General features: G+C 35.7%; 1 protein-coding gene across 5 annotated transcripts; it reads right to left on the bottom strand.

The window, feature by feature from the left end:
• Positions 1-284: 284 nt before the first annotated feature.
• On the bottom strand, positions 285-15,170 carry LOC121751280 (stromal processing peptidase, chloroplastic-like). Of its 5 annotated transcripts, XM_042145996.1 has the most exons (25): positions 14,808-15,170; positions 13,742-13,930; positions 12,896-13,137; positions 11,975-12,173; positions 11,482-11,529; positions 11,210-11,317; positions 10,901-11,089; positions 10,491-10,790; positions 9,736-9,837; positions 8,907-9,041; positions 8,383-8,607; positions 7,936-8,139; positions 7,586-7,756; positions 5,990-6,139; positions 5,509-5,646; positions 4,896-5,123; positions 4,597-4,749; positions 4,275-4,398; positions 3,189-3,306; positions 1,997-2,117; positions 1,839-1,919; positions 1,379-1,480; positions 1,017-1,167; positions 793-912; positions 285-644 (listed from the first exon to the last, which is right to left on the bottom strand). In XM_042145996.1, exons 1-24 carry the CDS (start codon positions 14,997-14,999, stop codon positions 821-823), a joined length of 3,762 nt encoding a protein of 1,253 aa, XP_042001930.1. In that variant the 5' UTR covers positions 15,000-15,170; the 3' UTR covers positions 285-644; positions 793-820. The 5 variants fall into 5 exon arrangements, 1 of the variants encoding a protein (XP_042001930.1); XR_006040046.1 differs by lacking the exons at positions 285-644; positions 793-912 and adding an exon at positions 1,611-1,732 and having other exon boundaries at positions 1,128-1,167; XR_006040047.1 differs by lacking the exons at positions 285-644; positions 793-912 and adding an exon at positions 1,577-1,732 and having other exon boundaries at positions 1,152-1,167.
• Between the last annotated feature and the right edge of the window lie 1,227 nt (positions 15,171-16,397).

Here is a 16,397-nt window from a genome sequence, read left to right as displayed (position 1 = left end):
CCTGGCTTGCCTCTTGCACTAACTATTAAACAAACTTGGCTTTTCACAAAATCAAATGCTTATCAACCGATGGTCCTACACTCCCACTCTCGTCTATATAACTTAAGTGATATGATATATAAATGAAAGAAAAAAGTTAGTTCATCATCAGTCTGCAAAATTAGCAACTGAATTCCCATTTTCCGAATATTAGTTCATTTCCTTCTTTGGTTGTCTTGTACTGAAAAATAGTTGCTTAGATTACTGTCGAACAAAATTTAAATATATAAAAAATGTCTTCAAACTAAGAAATAAGAGATAGCTTCCATTTCAATAGGTATGGATACTATATTATTCGAGTACACTATCAAGTATAAGAAAGGGTTTGATCTCTTACACTATTCACAATGTTACATATCCTAAAAGGAAAAAATTCCAGCCATCTAACCATCTCGAAAGAGATGTGTATAACCACTATGATCCTCTACTTTAGTGAGCTTTCTTAAGAAAGTATGTTTTGTTTGCATCCATTAAATCAAAGTTCAAAGACACATCAGCAGCTGCTCTGCCTGAATTGGGAGATCTAAGGCAGTTCCTCAGCTTCTTTATCTCCGTTGTTGCACATCAGGCTCCAGTCTGAGCAACCCTTCGTATGAAATTTCAACCTGTCGAGTTGACGTGTTTCATGATGCACATGTACTTACAGACATCAGAAAAAAAAATGGTACATGTTGAAAATAATTATGTTTCAACGGAATTGTTCGTTACACAAATTTGAAAAGTGCAGAAGTTATCCATATGCAAGAGAAATACCTTTTTTTTACCTGTCTCAATAAAAACATCATGTTGTTGGACGTGTCATAGTTGATGAACCCCGTCCAACGGGAATTACGTTGTGGAGGCCCCCGGGCAATTCAATCTCTTCAGGGGAAGCTGCAAAAGAAATTTGTGTAACGAGGGTTAGTACCTAGCTATGCAATAGCTATATAAGCAGTAGTTTACAAATAACTTTTTCATCATAACGCATCTGACTTCACCTGTGACAGGTTCACCAGCCTGAGACCCAGCAATTCCGATGCAAGAGAACAAGCTATTCTCGTCTATCTTCAACTGCTCGTATGCAATGTATACATCTTCAACAGTAGCAGCTTCGTATAGAGATATCAGTTCTTTGATGCAAGATATATCCTGAATAAAAGAGCAAATACAAGTTTAAATTCTCTCCCCCGAAGTGAGAGGGAAAAAGAGAAACTGCCAAAGATGCTGGAGTTTTCTTTTTTTGGCCACAAGTCGCACGACACCCAACCCAGCACAAACATTGCACTGTTGAGATGCCTCGTCGTGCATACCAATTATCTATCATAGATTTCTTTTACAAGATTAAGTAAGAAAGCTTTACCTTTCTTGGGACAGATGTTGCTTGCAAGTGTGCCATCAATCCTAGCCAATATGCATTTGACTTGATTTCAGCTTCATGACGCATAAGCAGAGTTCGTCTTGCCTGCATGAACGGAGAAAAAGTTTAAACAAGTCTGGGAAGACGAAAAACAAAAAGAACCACCAAAACTAAATTCACTTCAGCAAAATTGGCACATACACCTGGCAATGAAGGCACACAAGTGGTTTCTTACACTTATATATCTTTGATTTTTTGTGAATTTTCTGAGAGAGATAGTAAAGCAGTCCACCCAAGTTCTGGGATTAATATCATCAAACCAACTCCCAGAACTACCAAAGGAACATAAATGGTCACCTATTAAACCATTACCAACTTCTCATCCATTATTCTAGGAGAAATAAGAGGAAAAGGAAGTTCAAGGAAATAATCATCAGTGCAAGTATAAAACTACACAACTTACCCTGTCCAACTCCCTTGGGGCAATCTGGTTACTGTGAAGACCTCTTAGGACATTCTTGCAAGCATCAACAGCTTTATGTACCTGCATATTTATTGTTTGAATTCAATAATACAACGATCACGGTTAACATGGAAAATCATCACAGGATAAACACGCACCTTTTCAGGGGTTGATGTCACTGAAATTACATACCACCCAAGTTTCAACCGATCAAACAGGTTTAGTTCAAATGACACATCATATGTCAGTCCAAGAGAATCCCTGACTGTTGTAAAGAGCCTACACAGACACCAAAAAAATTAAATTAGATAAAAATTATAAGTGCAACAAAATACTGGGGAAAGGGGAAAGTGATGGGAGCAAGACCCACTCAGAGATCTGATTCATGCAAACCAACGGGAACCTCTTAAGAAAAGTGATGCGGGTAAAGTAACATGATTCAAAATTTCAAACAAACAAGAATTTCCTGCCTAAAGTTCATATATCAGCAGTGGCGAAGCCAGGAAATTAATACTGAGGGGCTCAAATTAATGTTAACGGTAATTGGTATTTTCAATAGTGCCGTCGCCAGAAGTTGCATGATTATATAAGTGAAATAGCTAGAGCATGATCAATAGAAACTAATGATACATATGATGAATCGTCGACTATTTCATCTATCCATAACTACGAAATCTTATCATTTCACTATTTTTTTAGTTATCATTCATTAAATAACTCATAAAATTCAATATAAATGATAACAAAAGAAATTAAAGAATTTATTTATTTTTAAATAAGGAGCAGAATTCTAAAATACGATTTAATTATATGCTATATTTAGTCATTTACAAATCTGAAAATTACTTTTTACAATTAAACTGCATTGCATACGGTAATTTCATGAAGAAACAAAAATTATAGTAACAAGTAAAAACAAGAATTATGCAGTCGAGTGACCTCGAACTCGGGTTGTCCAAGAAAAGAGGGCCTTATACGCACACGGTGACCAGCTGCCCTACCTCTTCATTATATATTTATAATATCCATATATAATATATATTTCATACTAAAATTGGTGGGGGGACCATGGGCCCCCTTGGCCCTAACGTGGCTTCGCCACTGTATATCAGGATAAGTAACACGAGTACAACATGTCCACTCTATTCAGCGTGCTTATATTAAACCTTAATGTTAAACGATATGAACGTCACATCTAGTAATCCACTCCGTGTTTAACTATTAGGTAATACTGTGCTTATAAAGATAGAGTTCAAGTTTAATTAAAAAAAACACCAGATTACCAAGAAAAGAGAGCATAGTATATACATAACAACCAATAGCTACAGTTGATCCAGTGCTATATATTACCTGGAATTTATGATCTCTTGCAACAAGCCCATTGTGATGGCAAAAAATAGTGGGTGAGCACGTAATTTTCCTTGGACAGCATTTTCCAACTTACTGTGTTGGTCTTTCAGATGTTCACCTGGAAACAATAGCTGTATTCTTTAGAGATCATGTTTTATCTAAAAATCTATTTAATAAGAAAAACTTCATAAAAGCGTCTTCAGGCAGATTACATTTTTACCATGATAGCTATAGCAAAGTAGAAGAGCCATCCATTTCACCATTGGCAGCGGGAATACACAGATCAATCAGCTACCAAGACACCATTCTTAACGTGCGTTTACATTAAAGTGCAGTGACAGTTTCACTTAGCGTGCATTTTTATTTTAATTTGAATTCAAATCTCAGAGCTTGATTAAATATAAAAAACTCTGGATCAGATTTGGTCTATAGACCATGAAAAGGCAAAGTATATGTGAAACTCTGTTATCAACTTATCATTTATATTTTTCACATTAAAAAGCATATTTCAACAACAAACATTCCTTAAATTCCCGATTCAACTTACATATCTTCAACAGTGACAATGTTTTCAGCAAAATCAACTTTGAAAACTCAAAAGCAACATATTATCCATTAGTGAGAAAGATAATCTAGCTGATTGGTTCTTTGATATCAGTCGTTGTCATTAGGGAAGAAAAAAGTAGAGCTCTGGTTAGCACTTATTCCTTTCCCCCAAAGAAAAATTAATCAGCAACAAAGTGAATCAGAATGAACTGAGGTCCAATTGGCTTTGACATAGTTCCCATTTTCTCTATTTCCCCAGTCCAATTTTTTGTTTGACATGATAGACAGGGAGACTTGTAAGTTTCTACTTTTCTACCTTTTGGAAATTGTAGTGGATGTAGATTAATAGGAAGTCACTCTTCAAATCTCATGCATGTGGATATGATATGCATGTTGGAAAAATACAGCGTTACAGTACAGAACAATTAATTACCAATATGCAGTTCATATTACGTGAGCAAGAGCACATGTAATTTTCATTCTTGCAGAGGCTTCGGGTAAACTGAGATAGTTTTACTATTTTTGACACAAGAAACTTACCAAATGCAGAGGCATTGATAACTGACTCAAGAAGATTCTTTCCCTCAAAAGTAAATCCCCAGCGATTGGGAGCAGGGCCAGCAATATATGCACATGCTCGCTCATCTGTGTCCTTCAAGAATACCTGTGAAGAAGCCATTGAACAGAAAATCTAAGGACGAGGATAAGCACAAATAATGATAAACATAAGAAATATAACACCCATAACAAGCAATCAGATTCACATGTTTACTGATCAAACATGCAAAACTTAAGAACTGAAGGTGATAGTCAACTTTCAACGGAAAAAATACATTCACCATTGGTATAGATCATTTCTTACTTGTTGATGCTGCAGATCAGCAGTGTATGGTCGAAATATAATTGGGCTGTACTTTTGTGGTCCCTCAGAACCCCTTCTTTCTCCCACTGTACCCAAATAGTCCAAGATACAAGACTCGATATCCTCTTCTGCGAAATCCCCAACAATACTCACCTGCCAAACAGAAGATAGGGGGCAATGAGAAACCAAGCAAAAGAAACCCCTCACTGTGAGATGTGAAGACATTCCATATGTAAAAATTATAAGAAAGTCACACAAATCATCTTAAAAGAAATGACTAGAAGTGGATAGATGCTAACCTCCATGTTGTCACTAACAAATTGACGCATCACCGCATCTTTAACTTGCTCAAGTGTCAAGTGTTGTAACGAGTTTGGAGTGGGCTCAACAAATCGTTCATCTCTACCCAGCATGGCAAGCATGAGCTTGTGGGCAGTAGAACGCTCTAAACTTTTAGGGATAGAACGGTAGTAAGACAGGTATAACTGCTTTGCTCTGTCGAATGCATCTTCCAACCAAACACTTTGCTGCAACAAGGCAGGAGTGAGATTGAGAAAAATATAGTAGTATATTTTCACTACAACTGTTGTCAGCTTAATTATTCCAACTAATGAAGTGAATAAATCAAGTTCCTGTTCCACAGATAAACCAAACATATGATCTCTAAATATCTTTTGTATCCTCTCAAGGATGATTACAAATTTTTGCATTATCAACGATACTGATCTGAAATAAGCCTCATTCCCAACACATCAACCTCCTAACTCCACAAAGGGGAATGGTAAAAGTAGTAGCAAACTTAATTGACGAAAATGCATGTGTGGCTCATCAAAATGACATGACATGAGGAATGACTCAGTAGATAGGCAGACTTCAATTATAATCTAGACATGATTGAAGGTTTCACGATACCTCAAGCACCATATGAAGTAACTGGAAAGCAGCACGCATTCCATTATCTCTTAAAGTAAAGCGGAATTCCATGCTTATAAATTCCTCGGTTGACTCAAGGGAGCAATTGATCAGATGATTCACACAGAAAAGTTCTACCTGCAGATGGTTATTGTAATTATAACTATTCCAAGGAACAATGTAGAGTGAAAAGTGTTCAGTATTTGACAGGAACAATACTATTTTGTGTTTATCATTTTGAATGTATATCAATGTAATGACGCAAACAACCAAATCATCCAAAGTCAAAAGTAAGAAAAATAATAACTCGTATGCTTAAGGTCAGAAACAGCGGTACTGGAACTGATTCCAAGTTATGATCAATTGATCCTTTATTGTTATCAAATGTAGTAGAGAAACCCAGGTAAATATTGTATCAAATGAAGGAATCAACTTACCTCAAATATGAGGTAATGAGAGAATCAAATTTTTGCTACCTCACCTGTTCACGGGAGAAGTTTCCCACACGACCTCCTTCACTCAGAGTACGAACACCCACAATAACCGCTCCCTTAGCTTCAGCGGTTTCAGCTGCGCGTCCACCACCGACAATGAGTCGCATGACACCACAATTGGCTTCGTTTTTGGAAATCTATTAGTATAATAACAGGAGTTGCATGAAAGATTGTTTGACCTCAGGAGTATACATCAAATAACTAAGCAGTAGGGGTGAGCAAAAAAACCGGAAACCGAATATCCGAACCGAACCAAACCGAAATTTTGAAATTCGGTTCGGTTTTTTCGGTTTTTCGGTTCGGTTCGGTTTTAAAAATAAAAACATTTCGGTTTTTCGGTTCGGTTCGGGCAAAGAAAAACTGAAAAACCGAAAAACCGAATTATATATATATTCTATTAATTTAATATATTATATTATATATAATATATATATATATTCTTTTAATATATTCTACTATATAATATATTATATGTATTATTAATTTTATATTATATATAAATATTCTATTAGTATATATAAATTAAAATAAAATACACATATATAAATATATATTTATATTATATTTTTTTTTCAAGTTTTTCGGTTTTTTTCGGGTTTTTCGGTTTTGTTCGGGTTTTTTCGGTTTTTTCGGTTTTTTAAGTTCGGTTTTCGGTTTTTCGGTTTCGGTTTTTCGGGTTCGGTTCGGTTTGGATTTTGAACTAAATTCGGTTTTTCGGTTTTGGTTCGGTTTTGGCAAAAAACCGAACCGAAACCCGAATGCACACCCCTACTAAGCAGCATGTAGGTGGCTTAAAACTGCAGCACAAGACGAAGTGACTAGCTCATCATTTGTTACTATTCATAGTGCCTTTGTTTGAATAACAAAAAAGGGCTTCCTATGGTTTTTTTAGTGGATTAAAAATTTGTTATATTGAATATTTACTAGATTCAATGTTGTAAATGATAAAATTATTTCTATGTAAACTTTGATTTACTAACAAGAGGATTGATAAATCATATCCCCGCCTCTATAGGGGGGATACATATTACCAACCCCAAAAAAAATCAACGGCCTTACTTATCATCCCACTCAAGACAGAGAGAAGAAAATATTTTTATTATGTCTGGAATTCTGACCATCCACCCTAATACTATTAAGTAAAAATACCCAATTAATATTGATGCAAACAGCTCCCTGTACAAACGAGTTCTAGGTTTGATGAACATGAGTAGCAATTTCATTCTGGCTTTATATTGAAAAACAAGCACTAATTTTTCAAAGATAAGAACGAAAAACCATATAAAGTTAAGTGCCCAAAAAATCTATGTAAATTGCAGCTTTGATTCCAGTAATCTCGCTTTAAGAAGGTTCATTAAACCTTTCCCACACCCTATAAAAACATTTTTATATAAACAGACATAAATAGTTTCGGAAACTAAAATGAGAAAACAAGATTATCAATTGATTATTTACGTAAGTAAATGTTTACTCATAAACAACTTAAAAAATGGCAGCCATAAATTATGCTCCAAACAAAATAATCACAAGGACTCCAAAACACTGCAAATATTCAATCAACCATGAAAATCATAATGAGTTACCTTGTAATTCACAGGAATTCCATTCGAAAGACGTCTCTGAACTATTCCTGTATCTTGATCATAAACCTTTGTCATTTTCTTTTCTTGGTCAAGAGGAACAAATGATGGGCGCCGCTGCAAAATCAATTCCTGCAGATTTTCTGATGATACCAACTCCTTGGGTATTTCAAGCTGCGGTAATGAACAGTCAGAAGTTAGAGATATATCGCTTTGACAACACTTCTTGAAACACAATTTCTAAATAGGGAAACATGGAATATTTCTCCGAGTGGAGGCAGCGCACTAGGTCATGCTGTTATCCCCCTCACAACTGAGATTATTAAAACACAAAAGGTTTTTTAGGTAAAGACCTCGGGCTCAGCTTCTATGGGTTCCTTTAAACCAGTTTCAATCGCAGCCAAGATCTCTTCCGGTTCTATCTTGAATTCAGTTTCACCAATTCCATCAACATGCACTTTCTTTGGAACACATGCAACAATAGCTGCAGGGCCCGGTGCGGATTTTTTACCAAAATCAGATATGAACTCCAATACCTCTGCACCAACAGAGTTGACCTAAGAGGTATCAAAAAATCTCAGGTAAACATCAGTCTGCATATATGGTGGCACAAATATTCACTATTTTGTCACACATTTTCTCTGCACATAATTTTCTATATATATCGACAAACCAATAGATTGAAAATGTATACAAGTATGTCCCAAGTCCTGAAACACCTTTATATACATGTCTAACGTAAAATGTACAGCCATCTCCAATAAGAAACAATTATGCTTCCGCCACAAGGCAGTAATTACCTCCTCAAGGGTAACTGTGCTAGCAACAGCAACCAAACTCTCATGTCCTTGTCTCTGATCCATTACAGTATGACCAAGTGCATCACTTTCCATAATGAAGTCTAAATTATCCACCGATGACACATTATCAATCATAGCAGCCAACTGCTCGCTGTCTTTTAATAGGGCATCTAGGTACCGGGCTAATTCACCATTGGTCACACCAAATTCTTTGAGCCTTCTAACCTGAAGAAGCAGAAAAATAAAGAAGCATATCTCAGAAATAAAACTGGGAAAACTTTAACAAATTATCTGTTATAAGCTAACAACTAGCATGCAAACTGAAGGAAAATAAATATCGGTTCTTTCCATAAATTTGATGACAATATGCAGGGAATTTGAATATATGTATCACAGAATGAAAGCCGGTGTGTAACAATAAGAGCATATACCATTCATATCATATGCATACATGTACACACTCATGTAGGTACTAGGTGCACAGAGAGAATAACAGATCATACAGGAAATGAGGAAAAACAAACCTCCTGCACAGCAACTTTAATTGCATTTTGCCAATTCCGAGGTTCTGCAGTCACAGTAAGTGTTGTAACAGTACAGCCTTCTCTTCCTGAGTCACTGTGGTCCAATTCGACCGCAGTAAATGGGGGATTGGAACTCTGAGAAATTCTTTAAATTAGCCCAAATGCCACTAATTGAGATGCAAATTACAAGATAAAAATGGTCATGAAATAACATAATACATTAGAGCTTGTAATTCATGAAATAACATAATGTAGTTGCAATCATTTATGACAAATGTATCTAACTATGAATAATGTACTGTCAGAACCTCAGAGAACAAAAAGGCATAAAATTAAACACTTAGCATTTAAAGTTCCGCGAAGCGAGTATAAAAATCATGAAACCAGTAAGGCCCTATCAACCTCCATTTCTTCAACAAAGTTTTACCAGAAACATTTAAATATATCCATGTTTTAATATCTTATTATAAGCAGCCACATTCGATCAATGAATTGGGAAATGCATAGCAAATTGCAATAGCATACAAGTGATCATGTTTGCACCGTAACAAGAGATAACATAGCTCTTTAACTCTACGGAATATTTGGTTGAATCTTAGTTCAATCCATCATGAAATCATAGCCTTTGCTCAGATTTTGGAATAAGGCAAAATGATTAGTGTTGTCGTTTTCAAAATTAAATTTAAAAGCAGACAATAGGGTTAAGCTTGAGCACATGTACCAATACCATAATGGTACATCATGATATACAGTATACTCCAGGCATGGAGATATACCCATGGATTGACTTCTTACAAAAAAGCATATTAGAGGGGAGCAGTCAAGGCACCTGGTATCTTGTATTAATGCGGAAATGCAAAGCAGAAAGAAATATTCTCTTCATCAGCACATTCCGCAAATCACCAAATGTACGGACCTTGTTGACTGGGATCTGATGAGAAACAACAATAATGTCTGTCAAGAAAAAACAATTCTTAAAGCCTCCAAGGGAAATTGATTCCTCCAAGAAATGACCTTTTAGCCAAAATATTATGGATATGATGTGAATAAACTGACAACATCGAATGATTCACAGTTCAACAAAAAACTAAATCAACTAATATCAGCCCCGTGTCTTTTATGACTCTAAACTGAAAAGTTTCTAGAAGCCAAAAGGTAATTAGACTAAAGAATTAAGATAAAATATGGCCACACTTGGTACATCACTACTTCTACATTTTGAGTTGTGTGATCAACAGTTAATTGGACATGAATATAATGTTTCTGGATGCATATAAATATAACCCATTTACACCAACTTACATTGCTCCGAATTAAAAATTAGGGAGGCAGCAGAATAATTTTATTGTGGACATCGTATCAGAATTTGTCAGTTAGATTTTTTTTTTAGTTTGCATTGAATCTTGCAATACCAGCCGTGGTTAAATAACTTTTCAAGTAGACATATAATATACATATCATGAGTATTAAAACTGTTCTAATATAAAGGCGATAGAGAGAAATTGATGATTTTTTATAGAAAACAGCACCACTATCCAACTACACCGCGTTAGGACAGAAAGCAGCATAAAACATGACAATTACCTTACAGAACATATTGACTGAGAAATTCTGAAGCAATTCATGCTGAAATATCTGGGGAGGGTTAGCTTCTGTGTAGCTCCCAGGAATAGACCAGTTATGCTGAACTGGAGGGCGAACAGCATGCCTCTCCCTCCTGATATTTTTTGTTTGCTCCAGGGAAACAGAAGACCTTTCCTGAGATAAACCACCAGACAGTCCACCAGTCAGCTTAGGAACAAGGAAACTGGCCATCGCACCAAAAGCACTTGGTGTAGGTGGGACAGGTGCCTCATTTTCCATGCCAATCTTGCCAAAAACTGCCTGAAAAGGTTTAGGAAATTATTTGTTATTTCAACCAGACAATATAAAGAGATGCAAATATCCTATGTCTATATCATCCCCCTATCATTAATAAAGGAGCTGTCACCTACTTCAATGTGGTTCACTGTCTTTGGAATGTCATCAATGTCCCCAACAATATACAATGTAGCATTTGCTGGAAAATACCAACGCTCATGGAACCTCCTGATTTTATCAGCATCCCATTTCTTAATCTGTTCCTCCAATCCTATAGGGAACCTTTTGCTCAGCTTATTCTCAGAGTGCAAGTATTGCAACAACTGTACCAACAAAAGAAAGGAACAAATGGTAAAAAGGGGGGAAGAAAATTGAAGAGAGAATTTCAGTAAAAATGACATGACAACAAAAAGTCATCAAAACTGGTCACTTGTTCTAAATACCTGGCAATCGACACGGTACTCTATGGTGTTCATCATTTGTAGTTCTGACAAAATTGCTCGTCTTTCTTTCTCAACTCGAGAAGAAAGAAACTTGGGGTGAAACGCAATCTACAGTCATTCAAGAATGTGTTGTGTTTTAAACAGCATATAATGAGAAGAACAGAGAGAAGTACAAAAAGGCTCAAGAAAACTGAGAGTGCAAAACTATTGAGCAACATAGGATGGATTAAGTGTATTATATTTGAAGCATTAAACGAAAGGAATTGATATACCTCATTAAGAGCATCCAGGACAACTGGCAGCAAATCACCTTCAGAGTCCTATATATCAAAACTTCCATTAGACTAAGTAGAGAGTCTAGAGACAAGAAATGCTGGAGGAAAACCAGAAAAGAAAAGGCACAAATGGTCACACTAATTTAGACACGTCTATATATCAGCATATACACCAATTGCACTACTACTATCGATTACTCTGTTTATTTTCATACAATTGTCTTCACGTGATCATACAGCTACTTATTTTCTTTCTTGCCCTTCCTTTTCTTCATCATCCAGAGGGGAAACATAAAATTGGCTTTGTTTCCTTGATTTCTCCTGAGTTTCTCCCCTGGACCCTACTTCATTTAGTTTGATAATGTTTTCCAAGCATATAAAAAATGAGTAAGAGCAAAACAAAATAAGGCATACTACGAAGTAGTTAATAGACCCACCAAAACATAATATTCAGAGTATCTTGTAAGGAAGGGATTAAAACCCCACAAACCTGTGTACTAGTTGGTGAGTGAATGTGAAACACCGTGTGATGGAAGTCGGTGTAAGCGTTAGATCTTGCCCCAGTTCCAAGAAGTTTCTCACGCTTCTTACTTCCGAGGAATGCAACATGTTCAATCATATGAGCAATTCCTTGCTCATCATCTTCCTCGTCGATTGACCCAACATGGACTTCCATGTGAGCTTCAAACCTATAATTCATAGGTAGGACAATATTAAGAACAGAACGGAGAAACAAAAGCTCTACTCGTTTTTGGATCATAGTAATAGACTCCACACTGCATACCTAGTTCCTTTTAATAACTTTGTTTAATGAGCTGTCATGAGTTTCTTCTAGAAACTTTCTAGTATAAATATAAATTCCACTAGAGGATGTGAGAATTTCTTTCAGCTAACACATGTCTTAAACTATCAGATGATTTAATAATCACTGCTTATAGTTCCGCAATAAAATCATGTGTACACTTGGAGCTTACAGATACCCAACCTGTCCAAAGTACATAACAAAACAAATGAAGCTTCTTTAGCTTTTGTGAACATGATATAGCAAAGTATTTCAGTACCCTCTACCTGTGTTGAAGGAAAGCTTCAAAGTTTGAATGGCAAAGTAGCAAATACACCCTCATGTTTACAGGGGAAAACTATGTAAATCCCCAATGTTATGTTTTCCCCAACTTGTTCCCTAATGTTCCCGAAAATACAGCAGAACTCCCATTTCACTAACGCAGGTTTTAACTCTATTAGCAAAGTTTGAATTCTTCTTTTTAAATATCCTTGAGGCGTGCAAACTGTTAAATATCATACTTGTTTTTTACATTTTTCAAGCATTCTTCTATATTTTGACAATATACTCTTGAATCACGTAAAAATGCATTTTTCATGTCCATAAAAGTTATCGTAAAAGAAAAAATACCTATTAGGAGGGACTTTGTTTGGCAGAATAAGATAGCGGAGTCCATTTTTCAGTTGTCCTCTGTGCAATTTTGGGTGAGAAGGAATCTCAAACCTTAGGAAATTTTCAAATTCTATTCTCTCTGCTTCAGTGTCTACTATACTCAAACCAGATTTCTCTGTAACACCATCAGGCCAGGTGGTACTTGCGGCATGTGGCTCTTCAGGGCCCACAGAGGCATGTGGAATTTGAAGTTCTCTTACCTGAATGTCAAATTGATAGGAGAAACCCAGATAGTTATCATTCAGACAATCGATGGAAAAACAGTGGAACTTCATCAAAGTAGTGCATGCATGTCAAGGGAAATGCCAAAAGGGGCCGATATAAAATCTTCAACTACTGAATATGTGGAAGAACAATTATGTGAATAGCAAGATATATACTTGCATTAAACTTTTCTTCATTTCTCCTTGCTGTTATTATTCCCTCAAACAACAGTAAAAGATAGATAAATCTTCCATAAAAGCAGCGCCCAAAAATGTAATATTTGCTTTACATTGAATTCAGAATGCAGATTGATCCTCAAGTGGTTGGGAAAGGATTGAAAACATAGCAGGTAAACCAAGAGTGACAGAATTATTGATCAAATACAGCAATTATCTATTACTAGTGAGAAACATGGACATTTGACTTTGACCCAGCCCAAATGAAAACAGAATATATTTTGTTGAAATGAACAATAGAAGAAAATGGTGCAAGATAACAAATCCAATTTTCAAGTAAATAACATGCTAGTGAGAGAAGCTTTTATATATTCACCATCAAACAGTTCTTTCAAAATTTAAACTAGTTTCACTAATGCCTTACTTCAGAATTATTTGGTAGGTTCTTTGCAAGAGGAAAGGTTGACTTGTCACCAAAGAATCCAGAGGTGAATCTCTTCACTCCAATTTTCTTTCTATTGTAAGAATGGAAGCAAGATACTTGTTGTGAATTAGCTAGCAAATGTGAATGAGGTGCTAGTTCTTTGAACTCGGAAGAAAGTCTTCTACTTGTCTGCAACAACGGACAACAGCAAGAGAGATATTACAGATGGTCAGGTGAGCACAGTAGAGAGTAACCTTACACAAGTGACTTAAAATGTAAATTTCCTTTCAAACAAAATGAAATGATTTTTAAGGAGTGTGCGGACCAGATAACAGGCAACCCGTAGAACTTTTAGATACAATATAGTGGATTTTACATAATCTATACTAATCATTCAAGAAATGCACCTTTTTTGAAGCCTAGAATGGCTTTGAGACATAAGGATAGATGTCATCTCACAGAGATTGATACACTGTATGAAGTGGTAACAGTAATATTTAACATTGTTGCTAAATCTTGAATCAATGACTTAATGACTTAAAGAAACTGCCAAGAGCATCAAGGCTCATGACCATCAAACTACAATTATATTTCATTGAGCAGTTTAAAATCCTTACACGTTCCAATATAAATGACCATAAGAAAATGTTTACAACAAGTGAAGTGCATTCTACTGGTTTATGAAACACATTTTAAGCCCAACAAGAGTGATGCAAAATGCAATCAATTGGTTTCTATCATTTTATTAATTACAGAACGGGACTGACCAACAAATAACACTCCGAAATGCACTCTAATTATGAACCCACTAAAAACATATACTACTTCCAAGCTTCAATTTCACATCCTTATTCAACCACGGGCCCTAACCATACTTCGCTATAGGAAAAACTATTTCACAGCTGCTATTACACCATGAAGCTGCTGCAGCAATTAACCAAGGTTTCATTAATTAGTTAGCCAGGATATTCAATTTCCTACTCCACGCTATAAACCAGCATAATCCAAAAATTAGACATGAATATGAACAAATTTCAGCAGAAGTCAAAAAATTTCCCCAACAAACCTGACTGGTAACGGAACACAAGCGTCTGCGACAACCATTCTTGGGCGGGTGGTAAGTAATGGCCTTATTTAACAGTGTCCGATTAAATTTGGGTGTAGAGAGAGCAGAGGTAGAGCTTTGTTTAGTATGGTTGGTGGAATTGATGGAGGCTAAAATAGGTTTTGTGTTGAATACGATAGCAGAGGTCTGCATAATAGAAAATTTAGGGAGAATCAGAGATTTGTGGAATTGAATTTGTGGGGGAGACGGAATTGGTTGAACGTAAATGAGATGATTTGAAGAGTTGAATCGGGTGGGGCGGAGTCGGCGGTGTAAGTGGTGGCTGTTTATCCAGCTTAACTCAGATTTTTTTTTCTTTACCAATCAAAAAATCAGAAATAACTACCAATCGCAGGTGGTTGGTTTAATAAATATTCTAATTAAAGCAATATATTTACAGCAGTAGTATTATTATCTTTTAACAAGTATGATTTGATAAGGAAAAAAAAGGTCAGTTTGTTTTAGTAAGGGTTAATTATATGAATGATTACCAAACTTTAATTCAATTTTTTAATTTTTTTTTAAAATGGAAATACAAATTTATGCTATGTGAGTAATATAAACAGACAGTTTTATGACTATTTACAAATGAGTAAAGTAAAATATGGCCGATTTACGATTTTGGTTAAGAACATTCACTTTTTGAAAATCGAATCCAAAATATATGAAAATGCTATTGTTTAGGTCTTTTTTTACGGTTCCGTCAATTCTTGACGGTCAATTGCCAATTAGCAAAAAATTTAACCCGATTAGCCGATTTTCATTATTTAAGCTAATTTTATTTTTTTTTATTTTTGGAATTACATGTAATATTTAAAATTTACATGTAATTCCAAAAATATAATTATGTGATATTTATATTTTTGGAATTACATGTAATATTTAAAAATTTGACCCGATTAGCCAGTTTTACGTGTAATATTTAAATTTTCTAGCGGTTGTTGGTTTGATGCATTATGCGTAGTTTTGACAAGTTAATAATTATGTGATTGCTTCTTCACAATGAGGCAATAATTTATGTCAATAAACTGACATCAAATTGATGCAATAAATGGATAGTAAATTACAAGACAAAGTAGTCCTTCATATTCTACTCCGAATTGGTCATGAATATTTAACCACACCCACTGTCGAATTACTTAAAAAAAATATGTTGTCATAGGCACTGCATCAACCCTAACACCATCAAAACCCAAAAATCAGCGAAACCAAGTATTCAATGTCGTCTTCAACTTCTGGAGTCGGAGAATAATAGACTTCCGCTTGAGAACTAGGATTAGAACTTAGAAGAACCTAGAAATCTCGACGTTGCCGACTACCTTGTTCGTTTTGCTTCAAAGAATCGTTATTTTCAGAACTACCAGTAGCTAACGGACCTTCTTCGGCTTCATTTTTAGGCGGATGTATGGACTTCCCCTTCCTCGCATATGCGGCTTTCATGTCGACGAGACCGTCGTTGGAATGGAAGTTTGGGTACGACACCTTCCAACTCATGGCAACCAACACAATAACCAGTCAAAATCAGGTTGGTTCTTGGTCGGAATCGGAACT

This window comes from Salvia splendens, chromosome 10 (assembly GCF_004379255.2).
Source record: "Salvia splendens isolate huo1 chromosome 10, SspV2, whole genome shotgun sequence".
Classification (NCBI taxonomy): domain Eukaryota; kingdom Viridiplantae; phylum Streptophyta; class Magnoliopsida; order Lamiales; family Lamiaceae; genus Salvia; species Salvia splendens.
This window is presented reverse-complemented; position numbering and strand designations above follow the sequence as displayed.

Excerpts from the sequence above, each read along its gene's own strand:
- LOC121751280 (XM_042145996.1), bottom strand. The coding sequence starts at position 14,999 with ATGCAGACCTCTGCTATCGTATTCAACACAAAACCTATTTTAGCCTCC. Across the intron at positions 10,791-10,900 it reads AGACAGTGAACCACATTGAA|GCAGTTTTTGGCAAGATTGG; the intron begins GTAGGTGACAGC and ends AAACCTTTTCAG. Across the intron at positions 913-1,016 it reads GGCTGGTGAACCTGTCACAG|CTTCCCCTGAAGAGATTGAA; the intron begins GTGAAGTCAGAT and ends TTTCTTTTGCAG.